Below are 20215 nucleotides of genomic sequence, written 5' to 3' on the forward strand. Positions count from 1 at the left end.
TGGTTTTGAACGTGTCTGGAGCCCACCTGTGTTACTGTGTAGTTCGAGTCCCAGATGAGTGACGTGAAAAGCATGCCAGGCACATGTGCGCGTGCAAAATCCCAAGAGGAGGAGGAGACGGAGGAGAAGGGACTGTGGCGTGACCCTGCCCCATGGGGGTACTTTTCCACCTCCCCTCTCTCTCTGTCTCTGGCAAGCACATAAACCCTCTGGCAAATTTTAAAAATAATCTGAAAATGAGTTAAATGACCATTTGTACATATGTTAGAGAACAACAGAGTAAGCCTATTGTCGTTCCAATATTGGAGAAATATGTTCAGGGAAAAGAATACGCCCTGGTCCGTTTTAGGGAGCTGTATTTCCAGACAGTGCGGCGTGTGGGGAGAAGCGTCCCGGCCGTTTCATTCATGGGTGTACACTGGACACACAGCAGGGAGCCAAAGCCAGCCATGGTTGTCTTAAGCTTAAGAACATAGACAAGTTTAGATTTAGTCTTGAGTTGGAAGCAAGTCCAAATTTTGAAATAATCTATAAGTTAAATGCAGTTCCTGTCAAAATCCTGAAGTATTTTTTTTATGGAACTTGATAAGTTGATTTAAAGTTTTTACAAAAGAGTAAAGCACTAAGAATAACTAGAAATAATTCTAAAAAGGAACAGGGCTTGGGGAAGGGAGAGGGAACTTCCATATTAGAGATGAAGACTTATTATAACGCCTGTTCATAGCTTACCGTGAAGTAACCTAGCTGACGGTGTGCTCTAAGTGTGTTATAGCCCGGTAGACCACTTAGCAGACGAGAACGCCGACCAAGCAGACCAAGCAGCCCGCCTGGGTAGGAAGTGATTCGCGGACAGCAGCGTCGTAGATGGGGAGGTAGGGCACCGTTCAAACAGTCATGCTCAAACAGTAAATAATGTTTACGGGAGAGAACGCTGGGATTCCTACTCCAACCTGTAGATAGGCAGGAAATAACACAAATAAAAATTCTAGGTGTATTATAGATACTCAAATGTGAAACACAATCTTAAAAGTTTTACAGGAAAAAGAAAACGTGTTTACCTACTCACGGTAGGAAAAGGTTTGTAAAGTCAGGCGTGCAGCACACTTCAGGGACGGCTGGATAAATGCAGCTGTTTAAACCTTGCTGTCCCATATTGTTAAAGGTCAAAAAAGTGATTTGCGTGACAAGAGGTCTGCTGTTGTCCAGAGTAAGAGGAAGCTTTGCGCAGCCAGTGTGGATGTGAGCAGATCGTAGAGCAGGAGCGGGCAGTAAGGGGAGCTGCCGCGTGGCCCTCTGGGGACCAGCACAGCAGAGAAGTGCAGGCGAGGTCTGACAGGTACATTCTGGCCTCCGGTGGACACAGTTGTCAAGTGCCAAGTGACGAAGCAGTGACTCGGAACCGGGGAATGACGCTTTCAGAGCACCCTCCATTGGAAAAGTAGCGCGCAAGGTCTCATTGTGAAGGAGGCACACGTGTGTTATGATCTGTCAATCCACTCTCAGAGCTGTCCTCACATTCCCTAGGGAGATTAAAGACTGCTGGAAATACGGAATCATGGGGCCAGCAGATGGTGTTGCATTATGTTACTGGACTCCCATAATGACCATCCCGGTTCAAGTCCCAGGCCCAGTGGCTTGAAACTCACACCAAGGACATGTGCGTGCATGCCCGAGATCCTGAGGAGAATGGAGGAGAAGGGATTGAGACGTGGCCATTGGTGAGACCATCCCCCCGGGGGATTTCTCACTTTCCCTCCCACTGTCTGTGTCTCCCTGGGGAGCACACGCACACTCTAAGGCAAAAACCTCTGAAAAAGGAAAAGGAAATGCAACATCTTTAGAAATTCACCTTTCATGCAGAATTTCTCAGGAACTACTGGAGGATGCACTTGAGCAAAAAGGATGAGTAAGACAAAGAGGGAGGCACGGAGCCGAGAACGGGGCTCTGATACAGAAGAGTCTAAGGAAGTTGCCAAATGAGGACGATGGAAGTCGCGAGTGAGCGGCCGCTGCAGACGCTCGGGAAGTTCCAAAGGGAGAAATGGGACCGCCGACTGTCCCGTACCTCTGCCCACGGCGGTGCCTGTATTGAGAAGCACTTCGCAGAAGAGCGAGGGTGTGCGAAGGCTGTGAGTGAGCCAGGGCATTGCGCCCCTTGCAGCTGTCCCTGCTGCCTGGCCCTCGACGGCGTTCAGAAATAAGGGGGCAGAACAGCCGGAGTGCTGAAGCTCACCGTGGGAAACGGAGGAAGGAATGGTGGCAGGGACAGGGATGCTGGAGAACCATTTGATCTGGAAGCGGTTCCCTTGAGGGCGATGGTGGCAGGTGGAGAAGTGAGACTAGTGCGCTGAAGTCGCGGGTTAGCGTAATGAGGCCAGAGTTTTACGCCAGGGCTGTGGCCAGCAGCAGCATTCTAGGTCACCCGCCAGCCCCTAGTTCCAGCCGTGCCGATCACCTGCTGCCGAGCCAGCCCTCCCGGTCCCTCGCTGCGGGAGCACAGGCCGACGTGGCCCTGCCCGCGTTCACCTGCCCGACACTCGCCTTCTGTTGAGAACGTGTAGGTAGATGGTGTAGATCATAGGCGTGCCCGGCCCGGAATGCTTTCTTTCAGAGTGTGCGCGTGTGCGTGTGTGTGAGTGTGAGTGTGATAGACGGGGCCTTACTGCCTGCAGTCCTCCTGCCTCGGCCTCCATGGTAGCTGGGTCTGGGGGTGCACCCACTGTGCCTGGCTTTATGCATGGGCCAGAAAAAGAACCCAGGCCTCCCACATGACCCCAGCCCAGAGAACAGCGTCCAGAGCTCGCTACTGTGACTGGGCCCGAAATACCTCGTAAGTCTGAGTGACTCTTGGGGAGTGAGGGCTTGGAAATGCACACTAACCCCGGAAACTGAAGCTCCTTGCCTTTCGCTCCTCCAGGGGTTCCTACCAGTGTAATTGGATAGATCGCGGTTATTTACTGAGACACGGGCACTCCCCTGGGAACTGGCTCTCGGGTCCTGCTCTGGGCCGGGGGTCTTTCCCTGTGTATGCGGTCTGCCTACATGGCTTGGAAGATGCAGGGCACGCCCCACGGCAGGCCCTGGCCTGGGTCGTGGGGAAGGCACCCTCACCTTCTTCTGCTTCCCCTCGCAGGGGTCGTGTTCGCGCGGTACGGTCCTGTCTGGAGGCAGCAGAGGAAGTTCTCGCACTCGACTCTGCGCCACTTCGGCCTGGGAAAGCTGAGCCTGGAGCCGCAGATCATCGAGGAGTTCAAGTTCGTGAAGGAGGAGATGCAGGCGCACGGGGACCAGCCCTTCAGCCCCGGCCCCATCATCAGCAACGCCGTCTCCAACATCATCTGCTCCCTGTGCTTCGGCAAGCGCTTCGACTACACCAACAGCGAGTTCAAGGACATGCTGGGGTTCATGTCGCGGGGCCTGGAGATCTCGCTCAACAGCCAGCTCCTGCTGGTCAACGTGTGCCCCTGGCTCTACTACCTCCCTTTCGGGCTGTTCAGGGAGCTAAGACAGATCGAGAAGGACATCACCGCTTTCCTCAAAAAGATCATCCAGGACCACAAAGAGTCTCTGGACAGAGAGAACCCGCAGGACTTCATCGACATGTACCTCCTGCACGCGGAGGAGGAGCGGAGGAGCGGCAGCAGCAGCTTCAACGAGGACTACCTGTTCTACATCATCGGAGACCTCTTCATCGCCGGGACCGACACCACCACCAACTCCCTGCTCTGGTGCCTGCTCTACATGTCCCTGCACCCCGACGTGCAAGGTGACCGCAGCGTCCCCTGACTCCGGGACAAGTGGGTTATTCTCCCCGGGGGAGTGGCTCCGGTGAGCTAGTCGCTCCTCACACGCAGTGTCTTCAGGCTGGAAAACTGAGGAGAACCTCGGATTTCACGAGGCGGGAGGGTTACGGTGGAACCCCGAGTTTCTAGTCAGTGGGGTGAATGGCACAACTCGCTCACCCCTTCCAGGTGGGAGACCTCTGGAGAGCAGCGCGTCCAGAGCTGAAGGGAATCAGTGTTTATCTGAACACATCCATCTTGTTTTGGAAGTGGTGAACAGAGGCCCAAAGAAGGGTGTGACCCTCACAGAGTGAAATGCAGCCCTGACCTGGGTAGCACCGGGTAGCCACTGTCGGGAGCAGCTCGTAGTGGGAGAGCGCAGGGACGATGGTAGGTTTTGAAAAGGTCAGGAGACTTAGTGGCTTAAAACAACACATCCGTTCTACAGTGTGTGCCTCGGAAGCCTGGCGCGTGCCGCACTGGGCGAAGCTCAAGCTGCTGGCAGGGCCGCCTTCCTTTCTAGAGGCTCAGAGGAAAACCGTCCCCTGTGGTTTCTGCCTTCTGGGCTCTTCACCCTTCTTTCCACTTTGCAGCCAGCACACTGCATCGCTCAGAGCCCACCTTGCATCACTCAGAGCCCACACTGCATCACTCAGAGCCCACCTGCATCACTCAGAGCCCACACTGCATCACTCAGAGCCCACCTGCATCACTCAGAGCCCACCTGCACCGCTCAGAGCCCACACTGCATCACTCAGAGCCCACCTGCATCGCTCAGAGCCCACCTGCACCGTTGCATCTCTCTGTCTCTGAACTCATCTGGGAAAGGTTCTCTGATTTTAAAACCCTAAACACTTAGATTGGGCACACCCAATAACCCAGGATAATCTCATTGATAGGTCCTTAATTTAACCACGTCAGCACTGTCGCTTTTGCCAGATAGGGCACCTATTTATAGATTCCAGAAGGGGACCTCTTGAAGGGGGTGTTTTCTGCCTGTCCTAGATAGGACTGTGCCTACCTGTATTAGTTAGCTATTGCCGAGTAACATATGATCCCCATGTGTAGCCATTTACAACAGCCCCCAGTTATTATGTCACTTCATTTCAGGGTCAGAAGTCCAGGAGCAGCTGAGTCTGGATGGTTCTAGTTTAGGGTTTCTCATCAAGTTCTCATCAAGGTGTTGGCTGGAGCCATAGTCATCTGTAGATGTGACCGGGACTGCAGGACCTATTACTGTCCACGTGACTAAGGCCCCAGGTTACAGTTTCCTCCTCTACACAGACTGCTAGATTAGACGGCCACCTACCCCCAAACCTCAGAGAGAGAGAAAGGGAGAGGGACAGAGAGGGGAAGGTAGAGATGGGGCCACAGTGCAGTGTCATTTGTGACTTTCTCAAAAGTGGTGTGTGATCACTTTTCCCTTTTCGTGTTGGTCACGTAGGCCAGCTTGATACCAAGTGGGAAGTGACTGCTCAAAGGGATGACTCCCCAGGCCCTTGGAGTCCTCTTGAGCTGTCCCTTGTCCCGTCAGCCTGAAGAGTCAGTCCCACACTTCTCTGAGAGCATGGTCCAGGTGCTCTGACTCCAGAAGGCCTCTGCTTCGCTCTGGCTGTTCTGCCTCCTCTCCCCTCTCCACGCCCTAGGCAGTGCAGGCTCTGGCCAGCCGTCCCTCATATGACCCCCATGTGTAGCCATTTACAACAGCCCCCCAGTTATTATGTCACTTCATTTCAGGGTCAGAAGTCCAGGAGCAGCTGAGTCTGGATGGTTCTAGTGTAGGGTTTCTCATCAAGTTCTCATCAAGGTGTTGGCTGGAGCCATAGTCATCTGTAGATGTGACCGGGACTGCAGGACCTATTACTGTCCACGTGACTAAGGCCCCAGGTTACAGTTTCCTCCTCTACACAGACTGCTAGATTAGACGGCCACCTACCCCCAAACCTCAGAGAGAGAGAAAGGGAGAGGGACAGAGAGGGGAAGGTAGAGATGGGGCCACAGTGCAGTGTCATTTGTGACTTTCTCAAAAGTGGTGTGTGATCACTTTTCCCTTTTCGTGTTGGTCACGTAGGCCAGCTTGATACCAAGTGGGAAGTGACTGCTCAAAGGGATGACTCCCCAGGCCCTTGGAGTCCTCTTGAGCTGTCCCTTGTCCCGTCAGCCTGAAGAGTCAGTCCCACACTTCTCTGAGAGCATGGTCCAGGTGCTCTGACTCCAGAAGGCCTCTGCTTCGCTCTGGCTGTTCTGCCTCCTCTCCCCTCTCCACGCCCTAGGCAGTGCAGGCTCTGGCCAGCCGTCCCTGCTGGGGCAGCTGAGTGGAGCTTCTGTGCACTCAACCTGGATCAGGCGGGTGCCACCCAGGTGCCAGCTGTGTGTCAGTGGTGACGAGAAGTGTGCAAAGGTCAGGCTCGACCCTCTCCCGGCTGATCTGGTCGGTTCTTTCCTTTGTGTACAGAAAAAGTTCATGAAGAAATCAGAAGGGTCATTGGTCCCAGTCGTGCCCCTTCCCTCACGGACAAGGCCCAGATGCCCTACACTGAAGCCACCATCATGGAGGTGCAGAGGCTGACCGTGGTGGTGCCACTGTCCATCCCGCACATGACCTCGGACGCAACAGGCGAGTCGAGGGGTTGCCTGCTGGGAAGGCCCTTGAGGGACACACAGCCCCCATCCGGTGGAGTTACAGAGGGGGTGGGCGAGCGTTGCCTGGCGTGGTCCTCCTGAGGGCTTAGTGTTGTGCCACGGGTGATGGCGTGTCGGGGGCATCTGCTGCCCACGGTGGGCACCGTGTCATGCCAGCACACGTGGTGTCGTCAATAGCTCTCTAGCCCCAGGAGCTCATAGGCTTGCACTGCAGAGTTAACGCCGCAATTTCAGCAGGCTGCAGTGGCTGGAAGAACTCCAGAACCACCAAGTGCCTCTCGGTCCTCTTCACAGAGCTCAAAAGAGCTAGTCTAAATGTGTTAAGATCTGGGGCTAGAAACTACCCTACTCCTGTTTTATTAAATTCTGCGACTCAATATAAATATTAAAGAATTAGAAGAGCGTACTGGGTTCCGGCATCGCGTGATTCCACGTGTCTCCCACGGTGAAACAGGTCCATAGGCCGTGTCCAGACTCTTCAAACATCCCTGTTGACAAGGACTCTCTCTGGAGTCAGCCACAGTGGCATGATGGGCGTGAATCCATCAATCGTCACAAGACAGCTGTAGGACACAGGTGCTTAAACAGGACACCGGGTCTCTGAGCAGTTTTCTGTGCAGGTCAGATAGGCCAAGTGAGTCGAATCTCCTGGGCATTGTTAAAAGGCGCTTTAACGTCTAGGCTGCAGAGAGCCCGCCCACCCCCTGCATTGCCCTTTCCCTTAGTCTTCTTTCTCGTCGTGGTGCTGCGTGAACTCAGATGGCTCCGGAAACTGCTCGATTCCTTACAGACGTTAGGCGTTTGTCAACCGCAGGCGAAGTTTACTTGGAATGCCTTATTGTTTCTGTTGCGGTGTTGTCTCTTAACTGTACCATTTCTGTGACTCGATTTACTTCATGTGTTCACATCCATGGAGTGCCTCCAGGGCCTGTCCCAAGGTGGCAAGGGTGGGTGCAGGGGAGGGTCCCGCTGACAAGGGCTCCACTCTGCCCTACCACCTCTGAGTTTAGGCTCAGCAGTTGGGATGCTCACAGGAGGGGGCTCCAGGAAGCTCATGGAAAATGTGTATTGTGAAAAAACTTGGCATGAGGTTCACATTTTTTTGCATCAGAATAAATTTGTCCACTAATTCCATTTTCCCCCAGATTTTCTGAGGACCCTTAGGTGGTGTTTTCGGGTTTTTCGTTGTTGTTTTTGTTTGTTTCAGACGCTGATGTGTAGGGAGCTGCGGTGAGTGTATGGAACGGTGCTGTGTGTGTGTTGCAGTGCTCCACGGCTACACCATCCCTAAAGGCACTGTGATCTTGCCCAACCTGTGGTCGGTGCACAGAGACCCAGCCATCTGGGAGAGACCAGACGACTTCTACCCTGATCGATTTCTAGATGACCAAGGACAACTGATTAAAAAAGAAACCTTCATTCCCTTTGGGATAGGTCAGTCAAAGTCTCATTTTTTTCTTAATGGCATAAAAACTAAAGAATATTTTATTATTTCATTGTTTTTAAATGTTCCTGTCTTTAAAAGCTAACCCTAACCTCTATTTTCATTTAGTTTTTTTTTGTTTTTGTTTTTGTTTTTTTTTTTTAATATTTTGCCATAGGGTACATGCACTCACCAGAGACAGAAAAAGAGGGAAAGTGAGAATTCACCCCCAGCGGGATGGCCACGCAGCAATCTCCTCTCCTCCATTCTCATCTCAGGGTTTGGGTATGCACACACACACGTGCCTGGCGTGGCTTTCAGGTCCAGAACTTGAACTTAGAGTTCACCGTGTGGGAGCCAGCGCCTTAACCACCATGCCACCAATTGACCCTCACTTCAGATTTTAAAAACAAGATAAAAGCAAGTGGGTTTAAATCTTCAGGTAGCAATACTAGAAATCTTTGAGCCTCTAGGCGAAGGTTCGGGTCACAGGGAACATACTAGAATTAACGGCAACTTCTGACCCCCTGTTGGGCTGGTAGGTAGAGAGCAGGTGGTGGGAGACATGTGGGAGGGGCCAGCAGGTGGTGTGTGGTTAAGGTGCTGGATTCCCACATGGATGACCCTGGTTCAAGTCTCGAACCCAGCATCCTGAAAATCACCCTGGGCACATGTGCACACATGCCCAAAATCCCCAGAGGAGTCTGGAAAAGTAGGGATTGCAGCGTGGCCACACCCCTGGTGACTTCTCACTATACCTCTCTCTGGCAAATGCATATGCCCTATGGGCGGGGGCGGGGGGGGACTTAAAAGGAAAAGAAATGAAAGATGTCATTCATTTCTTAGAATTCATTCTTTGGAAAAAGGAAGGCTCCAGAAACTCATGTGCCTTGTCTCCCTTTAATCTTCAAGGCAAGAGTGAGGAGGGACATAGGCAGGATAGAGATGAGGAGATGGGGAAACTGCCGGACTGGGCCTGGCTCTAGCTACAGTCTAGGGTGAGCATGCGCCTTTGTGAGTAGGAGTTAAAACGTGCACTTGGTATGTACGCATTCTGCATGTATGTGGGAGGCTCTGTGGCTTTTGTGGAATGTTTATTTTATTTTTTAATTTTTTTTGGAGAGGTTTTTGCTATAGGGCACGCGCGTTTGCCAGAAAGACAGAGACAGACAGAGAGACAGAAAGTGAGAAATCACCCCCTAGGGGGATGGCCGTGTCGCAATCCCTTCTCCTCCGTTCTCCTCTCAGGATCTTGGGCATGCACGGACACGCGCCTGGTGTGAGTTTAAACCACTGGGTCTGGGACGCGAACCGCGGTCGACTACGTGGGAGTCCAGCGATGTAGCCATTACGCCAGCTGCTGGTCCCCTGTGGACTGTGTCGGACTCTGTCTGCATGTAAGATGCCGTTTAGATATGTCATGTGCATCAGTGTAACCCGGCTCTTTCCTGGCCTCCGTTCTAGGGAAGCGTGTGTGCATGGGAGAGCAGCTGGCGAAGATGGAGCTATTCCTGATGTTCGTGAGCCTCATGCAGGCCTTCTCGTTCGCTCTGCCCGCGGGCGCTCGGAAGCCCCTCCTGACCGGAAGGTTTGGTCTCACTCTAGCCCCGCATCCCTTCGACATAGTCACCTCTAAGAGATGAAGGCCGTGGGTAAGGAGGGGCGGCCCACACCTAAGTGCACGCCTTCTGGACTCCTTCCTGCCGCCACGACGGGGTCTGGGCAGGCCAGCTTAGAGACTGGATGTGGACGCAGTGCCCAGGGCTTCGTCTTGGGGAATCCCTCAGTGGGCCACCTCTGCCATGTGAGTGGGGCTGTCTGTGACTTAGGGGAGGGGGACAAGGACCGGATGAGGCAGCAGGCAGTGTACTGAGTCACAGTGGCTGCCATGGGTCGAACGTCTGCTAGTGGACGAGGGGGCCACCTCGCCGCCTCCTGCTTCCGTCAGAACCCAAGTGCCCCCTCTCCTTCCTGACAGCCTTGGACACTGTAAGTTCTGGAAGGAGATTCAGCAGCAGGCCCATCTGCTGGCTCGAAGGTCGCGTCCAGTGCTGAGCACTCGGCCAGAGCCGCATTGAGGGAGACTATCCCCAGCAGTTCTCGGCTTCCTTGGGCTTGCTCTGTCGCTGCCCTCTGACCCATGATTTTAGCTTTTACTTTCTGTAGACATGGAGATGAAGTAGACCCTCACTCAGTGTGTGGAGGGAGAAAGAAATCAGGGTCACGAATTCCCTACGCGCTTATTGTCATTAAGAGAACTGAAGGGTTCCTTAATAAAGAAGGTATTCTAGAAGACCAGTTTTCAACAGGGGCCTAGCCTCTTCAGGGGGCGTCTGAAATGTGCCTTTGCGTTTTGGTTGTCACAGTGATGGGCGTGCTACTGGCTTCTGCAGTCTGGGGCCAGGGTGACGAGGGTCCCAGCACTCTGTGCGAGGAAGACTCGTCCTGCCAGCACCCTCCGAGCGCGAGCTCCGAGGAACGCCTAGCCCCTGGCTCTCCTTCGTACTCCTGGGGTAGAACTGGCCGCTGTCACACTGAGCCACCCTGTTGGAGCGTTCCTCACGCCACTGCCATCCTTCCTGCGGTGCTTGTGTGCTGGTGTTGTCTGTACGGAAATTCCAATACGAGGGGGCCATTTCGTAGCTTACAGAGGTGCGGGCGCACAGTACCGGACCCGGTCTCAGACCCATGGCCTCTCTGAGTCGCTGTGTGGCACTGCCACCACGTGGCCCCTTCCAGTCGACCGACTGCCTCCTGCAGCAGCTGTGCGTGTCCGTCCCCACCCCAGACCAAGCTCCTGGAGCTGAGGTGGCCCTGCCATTGGCCTTCCTCCCAGGGCCTGGCTCACAGCGACCCTGGTCAGCACCCAGTGGCTTTTATGCAGGAAATCCCAGCCCCATCAGAATAACCACAGGGCGTATTTTTATTGCTTAGAGGTACTTAAAAAAAAATCAGTGTTATTTTTTAATTAAGGCCAGTATTTTTTAAATTACTGACTGTCCCTTCGTTTTAAACAATCATTGTGAACAGACTGGAGCCTTGCTGTTGAAACGTGACCCAATGTGAGCCCTGCAGGACCGGCCTCTCCTGGGCTCTGGCTGGATCCACCTTCCTGCGGAGGGCGAGCTCCTGCTCCCCCTGCTGGCGGAGCCATGGCCAAGGCGAGGTCGAGAGTGGTGGTCCCAACCTCTGCCACCAGCCTGGCTGGGTTTCCCAGCCGGGTGGAGATGCCTGTCTGCAGACTGACAAGACCTCACGTGTCACAGCCACCCCGGGGCAGTTCCAGCTTCTGGCCTGAGAACGCCATTCCAGGGCTCCGAGTGCGAGCCTAGTTTTCCCTTCGATTTAGCACATTCCTGGGAGACTTCTGTGTGTTCCAGGGATGGCCAAAAAAAAAAAAAGTATTAAAAAAAAAAAAAACCCTAAGGAAGAAGAGAGCTGAGTTTATGTAGTCAAGTATTGGCTGAGTTTTGACCATGTTCCTTGTATTAACTAATGTCTCATTTTCCTTCATAAATACAATTGAGCACTTTCCACATAGACAAATGCATTACAAGCTACTCTCTAGGTGCCTTGCAAATTACTATTTTTTGTTGTTTGTTTTTTAAAGACAAGCTAAGAGACCCGAGTGAACGGAGGGGACCTGTCGCCTTTTGAGGAGGGGTCCCTGTGGTCACGCTCTCCCCTGGCAGGGCCGTCTGCGCCCGCCGTGGGGCCACACGCCTCTGACCACCTGGCATGCAGCCTTAGCACGCCCCTCACTCTCCCAGTATTCCTGACCGGAGAGTAGCTTCCTTGAGAAAATCCTCAAACATCTGTGACGTGCGTTGGAACGAGGTGGTTATTAACCCTTCAGTACAGTGCCTCAGACAGTAGCACTTCCAGAGCCTCTTCCTCAGGTAAATCACACAAAAGACTTTTGCTGCTTGCCTGCCACATTTGGGAATTATAATTCCCCACTTCCTGGTTTACCTGAAATGTAAAACAAGTGTACTTGGTTTTATAAATTTGCCTAAAATCTAACTTCTAGTCCTTGTTTTTAGCATAGTTTTTGATGATTCTATTAAACTTCTATTTTAACTGAAATAGTGTCATATCTTTTCTGAAATTATTTACCTTGCCAGAGGGTTTGTGTGTTCCCTGGAGAAAGCAAGTGAGAAAGTACCCCACGGCACACGGCCACTGTGCAGTCTCTTCTCCTCCATCTCCATCCTCGCAGATTTGGGGTGTACACACTTGTCTGGCATGTTTTCCAAGGGCCAGGGCCAGGATTCAAACCACCGTTGGCCATGGGGTGATCTGGCTTCCTTAACTACCAGGCTGCAGGGCTGGCCCTGTGTCTGAGTTTGTGTTTTATCTTAATTGCTAACAAAATGTTATTTTAGCAGATGTCAAGAAGGAACAGACCTCCGAAGAGAGATGTCACAAGGTGATATAAACATGGCCTCTGAGGGCCTTGTCCCCACCTGAGCGGCCTGGGCGTGGGCGTGGTCTGTGGACAGGAGGGTCCTTCCTTTAAACGGTTCCTCCGAGTGGGGTGATTCACAGGCCTGCATCGCCACCCAGGTTTCCCGTAGGCTGGGTCAGAGCCCAATGCTGTGAGAGGAGGGCCCCCAGGAGCCCTGCAGCACAGCACTGAGTGCCAGTCTCCCGTACACCCCAGTCCACAGGAGGAGCTGCTTGATGCTGGGCCCCGTTTCTGCCTACGGAGGAGCCCCGAAGGTCGCTCTTCCTGCCGCAGCTCACACTCAGGCTCACTCCTGGGCAGCCTCTGCTACCTCCCTACTACAGTGGCCCTTCCCAGCACCCAGTGCATTTCCTCCAGAGTCCTCCTCATAGCTGTGGTCACCTGAGCATTTCCAGCACCTCCCCAACCCCTACCCAAGGGCATAAGGACTGCCAGGTCCTGGGACTCCAGAGTAGGCCTCAATATCTATGCTGGGCAAATGAGTGAAGTGCGTTTCAAGGAAGGGTCGGTGATTGACCCTTTAAGCTAGAATGGAGATGACACAACCGAAGCTGCCACTCAGTGACTGTGGCTTTGACACCAGAGATGTTTCCGTGGCAATAGCAACAGTGACAGGAGGGGACGCTGGCCATGCGGGAACTTGGCACCCTCACCTCTGCATTTTGCTGCCTTGTTTTCAGGAACCAAATTCTTCCGAGCAGACCTGTTCCTTAGTAAGTAGGCTTAGTTGTATCAGAACGTGGTTAGCCTTACTGAGCTGCTCCCACTGCTAGAATGCTTTCACATGCCTGTCAGCCCTCCCCTTGTACAGGACTTGAGGGCCACATCCGGTTCCACCAAGGATCAGGTTCACTGAATAAAGCACATGAACCCCAGACTTCTTCGCCTTGTCGAGTCAAAGATTTCTTGTTCAAGGTTCCTCTATTTGGAGGCAATGTAGCTTCAACAGCAAAATTTGAGTGTAAGAATAAGTGGACTCCATGGCAGGTCATTTGAAATGATCCAGTCAAAGAGGAAAAAAAAAAGAATGAGAAAGGGTAGAAAGCCTGTGAGATTTCTGAGACGCCATCAATGCACACATATGGAAGCTCCAAAAGGAGAAGAGACTCCCCACCACAAAACAAACAACACCCAGAAAGCTCCTTTAAAGAGACAACGGTGGAAAACTTCCCAAGTGTGGGGAAGGAAAAAGACATCCAGATTCAAGAAGACCAAAAGATTTAAATAGGTTGAGCATAAAGTGGATTTACATTGAGATGTATTACAATTAAATTGTCATAAGTCAAAGAATTTTCAAAGCAGTAGGAAGAAAGAAACTCATTTAAGTAACTCCGTAAGGCCCAGTGGATTGCTCTTCAGAGTCCTTACAGGGCAGAAGGGAGTGGAAAGATGTACTGGAAGTATTGAAGGAGAAAATGGCCAAACAAGAATCTTATACCTGGCAAAACATCCTTTAAAAATGAAGAAAAGATCATCTTCCCCAAACAAAACCAAGGGAGTTGTTGGTGACCACTACACCTGCCTTATAATAAATGCTAAGAGTATTCTTCAACAGCATATTCACAACATCATAGACCATGACCAAGTGGGACCTATTAGCACCCCACGTTCATGGATTGGAAGAATTACTATAATTAAAATGTATGTACTATCTAAAATAATATTCTGATTCAGTATAATCCCTAACAGAATCTCAATGACTTTTTTTTAATAGAAATAGAAAATACATTTCTAAAATTCATTTAGAACCTTCAAAAGTCCATGAGTAGTTAAAGCAATCTTGAGCAGGAATAAAAAATCTGGAGACATCACACTTCCTGATTTCAAAGTATATCACAAAGCTTCAGTAATCTAAACAATATGATAATGGCATAAAAAACAGACATAAAGATCAGTGGGCTAGATGGAAAGCCTGGGGGAAAATATCCATGCATTAATAGGTAATTTATCTTCACAAAGGTACCAATGGTGAAAGAATAGTCTCTCTATTCTAATTCTTTTTAATGTCAGAAGGCACATGTGTGCAAAATAGAGAGAGATCCCCCTTCCAATAGGGCCTGGTCGTGCCACAATCCTTTCTCCACTTCTCCATTCCCATCAGGATCCTGGGGATACATGCATAGAGCTAGTATGTTTTTTCAAGCTGCCAGGGCCAGAACTCAAACCCTGGCTGGCCATGTGGAATCCAGCTTCTTATAATCACTGCATTAAGAGCCTGGCTTTGAATCATTTTTAATACATGTCGTTAGGAAAACTGGATTTCCACATGGAGAATAATGGAATTGGGCCTTTATCTCACACCTTTTAGGAAAATGAACTCAAAATGGATTAATAGATCAGCTGTGGCTTGGTGGTTAGGTAACTAGATCCCACATGGCTGGCTGGTGTGGTTCACGTACTGGACCTGGCAACTTGAAAAACATGCCATGTGCATGTGTGCCCAAAGTCCTAAAAGGAGGGAGAAATAAAGGTGACCATGAGTGGTCACCCTACAGCATGACCATGCCCCATAGGGGAAGTGCTTTCTTGCTTTAACTTTCTCCTTTCTCTTTCTCTCTGTCTCTTTCTGTCTCTGGTAGGCACACATGCCTTCTGGCAAAATATTTTTTTTAATTGAATTAATTGCTTAAACATAAGAACTAAAACTGTAAAACTGCTAGAGGAAAAGCATAGAAGAAAAATCTTGACATTTGTGTTGGTAACAACTTTTTAAGAAATAATTGAAAATATAAGCAGCAAAACCAAAAATAAACAGGTAGGATCATGTCAATTTTTGCTTTTTTTTAGCATCTACACAACAAAAGAAACAACCAAGTGAAAAGCCAACCTACGGAATGGGAGAAAATATTTGCCAACCATATGTCTCATAAGGGTTGATATCCAAAATACATAATGAGCTCAAACAGCTCGCTAGCAGGAAAACAACCCAGTTATAAAATGAGCAAAGGACCTGAACTGATAATTATAAAAAAGACATATAAGTGAACAAACACATGAAAAGGTGTGCGATGTCGATTATCATCAGGGAAATGCAAATGAAAGCCATAATGAGATGCCACCTTACACCTGTTAGGATCGTTACTATCAGAAGTACAAGAAGTATTGGAAGGATGTAGAGAATAAGGAACTCTTGTATACTATTGATGGGAATGCAACTTTTATGCCCGTATGGAACACAATATGGAAGTTCCTCAGAAAATTAAAAGTAGAACTACTAGATGGTACAGCAGTCCCCTTTCTGGGAATGTACCCAAGGAACTGGAATCAAGCTCAGAGATTTCCTTGGACTCCCATGCTCACTGCAGCCTTAGTCACAATGGCCCAAGTATGGAAACAACCTGTGTCTGCTGATGGGTGAGTGGATAAACAGATGAATGGATACGTCCGTACAGATGAACGTGTGTGTGTATGTGAATGAACCTGGAGGATATTATGCTAAATGAAATAAGGCAGACAGAGGAAGACAGTGGATGATCTCACCAATATGTGGAATCTAAAACAGTCAAACTCAGAAGCAGAGAGTGGAGTGCAGGCTGCCAGGGCAGGGAGGGGGAATAGGATGGTGGAAGAGCTGGAAGTCAGTTACCCAGCATGAATAAGTTCCAGGGCTCTAAGGTGCAACATTGTAGTTGTAGTTAACAGTACTGTATTGTCTACTTGAAATTTCCTAAGAGGATAGGCTTTTGTTCTTGGTTTTCCCACACTGAATTTTAAAGATATTCTGGAAAGAGGAAAATACTAAATGTCATTCCTCAGTATTCTCAGGGGATCAGTTTCAGGATTCGCCCCCTCCCCCCACCAGCGTGCCAGAATGTTGGAGAAACAGCAGGGAAATAGCACATCTGAAGCTTGGTACCTGCAGGAGAGGAAGTACAGGGCTGGGCGGCGGCGGTGAAGGCCCCGGCTGTGGTCCCAGTGAGGTGGAGAGTTTTGAGTAGAGAAGGGAGAGCACGACTTAGGATTTGTATGCTAACAACTTTTTAAGAAATAATTGAAAATATAAGCAGCAAAACCAAAAATAAACAGGTAGGATCATGTCAATTTTTGCTTTTTTTAGCATCTACACAACAAAAGATGGGGGATGGTCACACCGCAATCCCTTCTCCTCCATTCTTCTCTCGGGATCTTGGGCATGCACACACACGCGCCCGGCGTGATACTGAGCATTTTTAACTAAGAGCTTCTTTAGTCTGAAATGGTGATGGGCTAGGGTTTTTTCATTATGGAATGTTAGAGCTGAAAGTAATTTCAGAGATGACCTATTAATAGTTTAGTCTCTAATCTATTAGTAGTTTATTGCATTTAGCATAATGTCCTCCAGGTTCTCTCTCTCTCTCTCTCTCTCTCCCTCCCTCCCTCCCTCTCTCTCTCTCTCTCTCTCTCTCACAACACCCAACCAGTCAGGATGATGGACACACACACACCCACACACACACACACACACACACTCCCAATAGAAAAAGAGATAAAGGGTCAGAAGGAAATGACCACAGCAGGGGCTCTTGGATCCAGACCTAAAACCTGTGTGTTCTGGATAGGCTAATTCCCTGGTCTAAACCCACCATGGTCCAAGAAAGCTGAGAGAGAGATGCCAGCTTTTAGGGACCTACTAACGCAAAAGTGGAAGGACTCCTACTTCCTATTATTTTAAGCACCTATATTAATGGTATTATTTTTAAATAGCGCCTCATTTTGTTTCTCACTTACTTATTCAAGAACTATGTTGAAGGACTAGTACAGGCCAAGCACTATCGAAACCTCTTTCATTTCTTTATGCCACAGAGTTCACGTGTGCGGATGAGAGAGTAAGTGCCCCAAAGGCTGGTTACGCGGCAACCCTCTTCCTCCGTTCTCCAACCCGTCTATCGAAATCTCATTTCTTTATGCCACAGAGTTCACGTGTGCGGATGAGAGAGTAAGTGCCCCAAAGGCCTGGTTACGCGGCAACCCTCTTCCTCCGTTCTCCAACCCGTCAGGGTCCTGGGCACGTGCCCACATGCTTGGCATGTCCCTGCAGCCACTGTGGCTGGGGTTTGAGCCATTGTTGGCCACTCGGGATCCGGCTCGCTCTGTATAGCATTAAACCACAGCACCACAGAGCCTGCCCTAGAATCTTCAAGACAGAAGGCTTCGCCTCAATAAAATGTTTTGCTTGTGATTCTTTCTCCTACTGACACACACAGCCCAAGCAAGTCTCTTTACAAAGTCTGTACCCAGTGTTTCCACACAGCTTTTTAAGCATGCTAAACTGTTGAAAAAGCTCTTTGCTACCCTCTTGTGGAAGAAAAAAGATCCCCATCCCCCCCTTTTGTTTTTAACTATGCATCAAAGCAAGCACTTTATCTCTACTTTAAGGCCCATGTTTTGAGTGTGAGGTTTTTATTCCCATTTAATCACTATGCATCTTCACAGTGCCCAGCGCGGTTCCCAGCATGAATACGGTGCACCTGTGGTCAAGTCAGCGACGTTACCGTATGCATCGTCAACAGCTGGCTTCTCATGTCTGCGTGTATTAAATGTGTGTGTTTGCTCCCTGACCCCCTCCCTCCCGCCCATCACCCACCCTTCTATACTGTCTCCTATCTGCAGTGGGCCTCCCTGCGATTATACCTCCCGATCTGTCCGTTTCTGCTGGAGAGATCTTCCTGTTAAAAATCCAATACCAAAGTCATGTTGAGTTTAAAGAGCTTTCTCTGGGGGATGGGACTCCTGTATAAAGGTAAGTTCTCTCTGCTTTGTTATAAGAAGTGCAGTTGTACGGAAACAAACAGCGTGCTCCCTTTGGGAGTCGCTGACCCACAGTGCACTGAGGCAGCACGCCCCAGGCCTGTGCTAAGCGTGGCCGTCCCAGGTCAGCGGGCTGGGTGGAGAGCTCGAAGCAGAGAAGGACTGCACCCAGGCATGGCACTCCTCGGACCATGTCCTGCCCCTGCCAGGCCCCGGCCACTTCACCTCTTCGGGCCTCAGTGTCTGTATACATCGACGATTTGGAAAGGTGACTGCAGGTCTCTGTGTAGCTCTGCTATCCATCATTAAGGCTGTTCACAGTGACATCTTGGCTGTATCTGTGATCCAACGTCCCCTTGTCCCCACTCTGACTTCCTCTGCAGTTCCCAGATGTGTGGGCTGGCAGAGTCTCTGGGCACTTAGACCAGCTAAGTGTATGTCTAAGTACAGATACCAAACGGGCAGACTGCTAATGCCGGTGGGCTCTTGCTAAGGTGTTTACGGTCTGCTTTGCTTCATTCTTGTTCTACTCACGGCATGGGGGAGGGCTGGGGTAGGGCACCATAAACTGGGAGACAGGATCCTGGCACAGGAGGAAGCTGGGGTGTAGGGGAGAGCGAGGACAGCAGGCTCACATCAGGATGAGTTCCATCTGAAGACCCGGAGGGTTCCTGCATAGAGGTGGCCAGACATCACGACGAATGGACGCTCATGTTTGAGAAGCGCGCACATGCCGGAAGCCGGGGTGGCAGGAACATGGGAGGCACTGTGAGATGGGGCGCTCTGGGTGATCAGTCGGAATGCACACACAGATTCACCTGCTCAGCTTCTCCGACAGTAGCAGGACAGCTGAAGCGCCGATCTACACGTCAGATGCTTCCTCGAGACCACTTTGTTTCCCCCTGTAGCAGCAGGGGCAGTTTCTAAGGAGTGTGCAGTTATGAAAAGCGTGGGAGCCTTTGTCACTGGCCAGCTAAGTCCGGCTGCCACTTCTCGTGGTCAATGAAATGAGAGGCAGAGGCTGGGGGGGAGTTCATTCTGCCGCCAGGACAGGGAGCCAGCAAGCACCACACCCTCCAAGGGCAGCCTGCTCTCTGTAGCTATAGGTGCGAGATACAAGCTGGTGCAAATCATCCCTCACGGCCGTTCCTCGGAGCCCATGGCTTTCCCCTGAGTAATCGCCCCGGCTCTTCAAATACGCATACCTGGCTTCTCATCTGAGCTTTGACGCTACCCTCATCTAAAACCGAGGAAATGGAGTTTCAGAGTGGTTAAGCGACTATTTAACTGCAGCTCACCTAGCAACTGACCAGGCTCGGACTTCCAGGTCAGGCAGGCTAGATTAAGGTTTAGCAGGATGGCAGTCACTGAAATTAAGAAAGGTTGGGCCAGCAAACAGCATAGCAGTCACACTGCTGGACTCCCAGGTAGTCAGCTGTGGTTCAAGTCTTGAGTCCCACGCTTGGTGATTTGAAACTCACTTCGGGCATGTGTGTGTGTGCCTAAGAACCCGAGAAGGGAATGGAAGAGAAAGGACTGTGGCTTGGCCATCCCCCCTGGGCGGTGATTTCTCACTTTCCCTCTCACTGTCTGTCTTTCTCTCTGCAAGCACACATGCCCTTCAAAAATTTAAAAAAAAAAAAAAAAATTGAAAAAGGCCTCGAGTGAGAACCCTCTGACCAAGTGCTGAGTCATGTGGAGGCCTGTTGAAGGACAGTCAGATGAGAAGCCAGGTACGCTGTCCTGCGTGGGGATTACTGGTTGCGGTTAGAAAAACCCGGACCAGCAGTTAGCGCAATGGCTATGTTGCTGGACTCCCACATAGTTGACTGCGGTTTGAGTCCCGGCCCCGGTGGCTTAAACTCATACCAGGTGCATGTGTGTGTGTGTCCAAGATCCCAAGAAGAGAATGGAGGAGAAGAGATTGCAGTGTGGCCATCCCCCGGGATGTGATTTCTCGCTTTCTGTCTCTGTCTCCCTCTGTCTTTCTGGCGCGCCCGTGCGCCCTATAGCAAATAGCAAAAATAGCTAAAACAAACAAACAAACAAACAAAAAAACCCAGTTCTTTCCCAGGCCAGCAGGTGGTGTGCTGTTCAGGTGCTGGACTCCGCATGGCCAAAGGCAGTTCAAGTCTCAGACCTGGCAGCTCGTTTTCACTTTACCTCTTTTCC

The 20215-nt window shown here is 50.6% G+C and overlaps 1 protein-coding gene across 1 annotated transcript in view; it reads left to right on the forward strand.

Moving 5' to 3' along the window:
• Positions 1–11365, forward strand: part of CYP2U1 (cytochrome P450 family 2 subfamily U member 1) — a gene marked incomplete at its 5' end in the record, with an annotated part of 20742 nt that extends 9377 nt beyond the window's left edge. Inside the window, 4 exon segments of the mRNA XM_006162257.3 lie at positions 3134–3766; positions 6238–6399; positions 7692–7859; positions 9313–11365. Of these exon segments, the coding sequence (XP_006162319.2) occupies positions 3134–3766; positions 6238–6399; positions 7692–7859; positions 9313–9491 (1142 nt within the window).
• Between the last annotated feature and the right edge of the window lie 8850 nt (positions 11366–20215).

The sequence above is a fragment of the Tupaia chinensis genome, unplaced genomic scaffold (assembly GCF_000334495.1).
Source record: "Tupaia chinensis unplaced genomic scaffold, TupChi_1.0 Scaffold139767_1, whole genome shotgun sequence".
In the NCBI taxonomy this organism is placed as follows: Eukaryota; Metazoa; Chordata; class Mammalia; order Scandentia; family Tupaiidae; genus Tupaia; species Tupaia belangeri.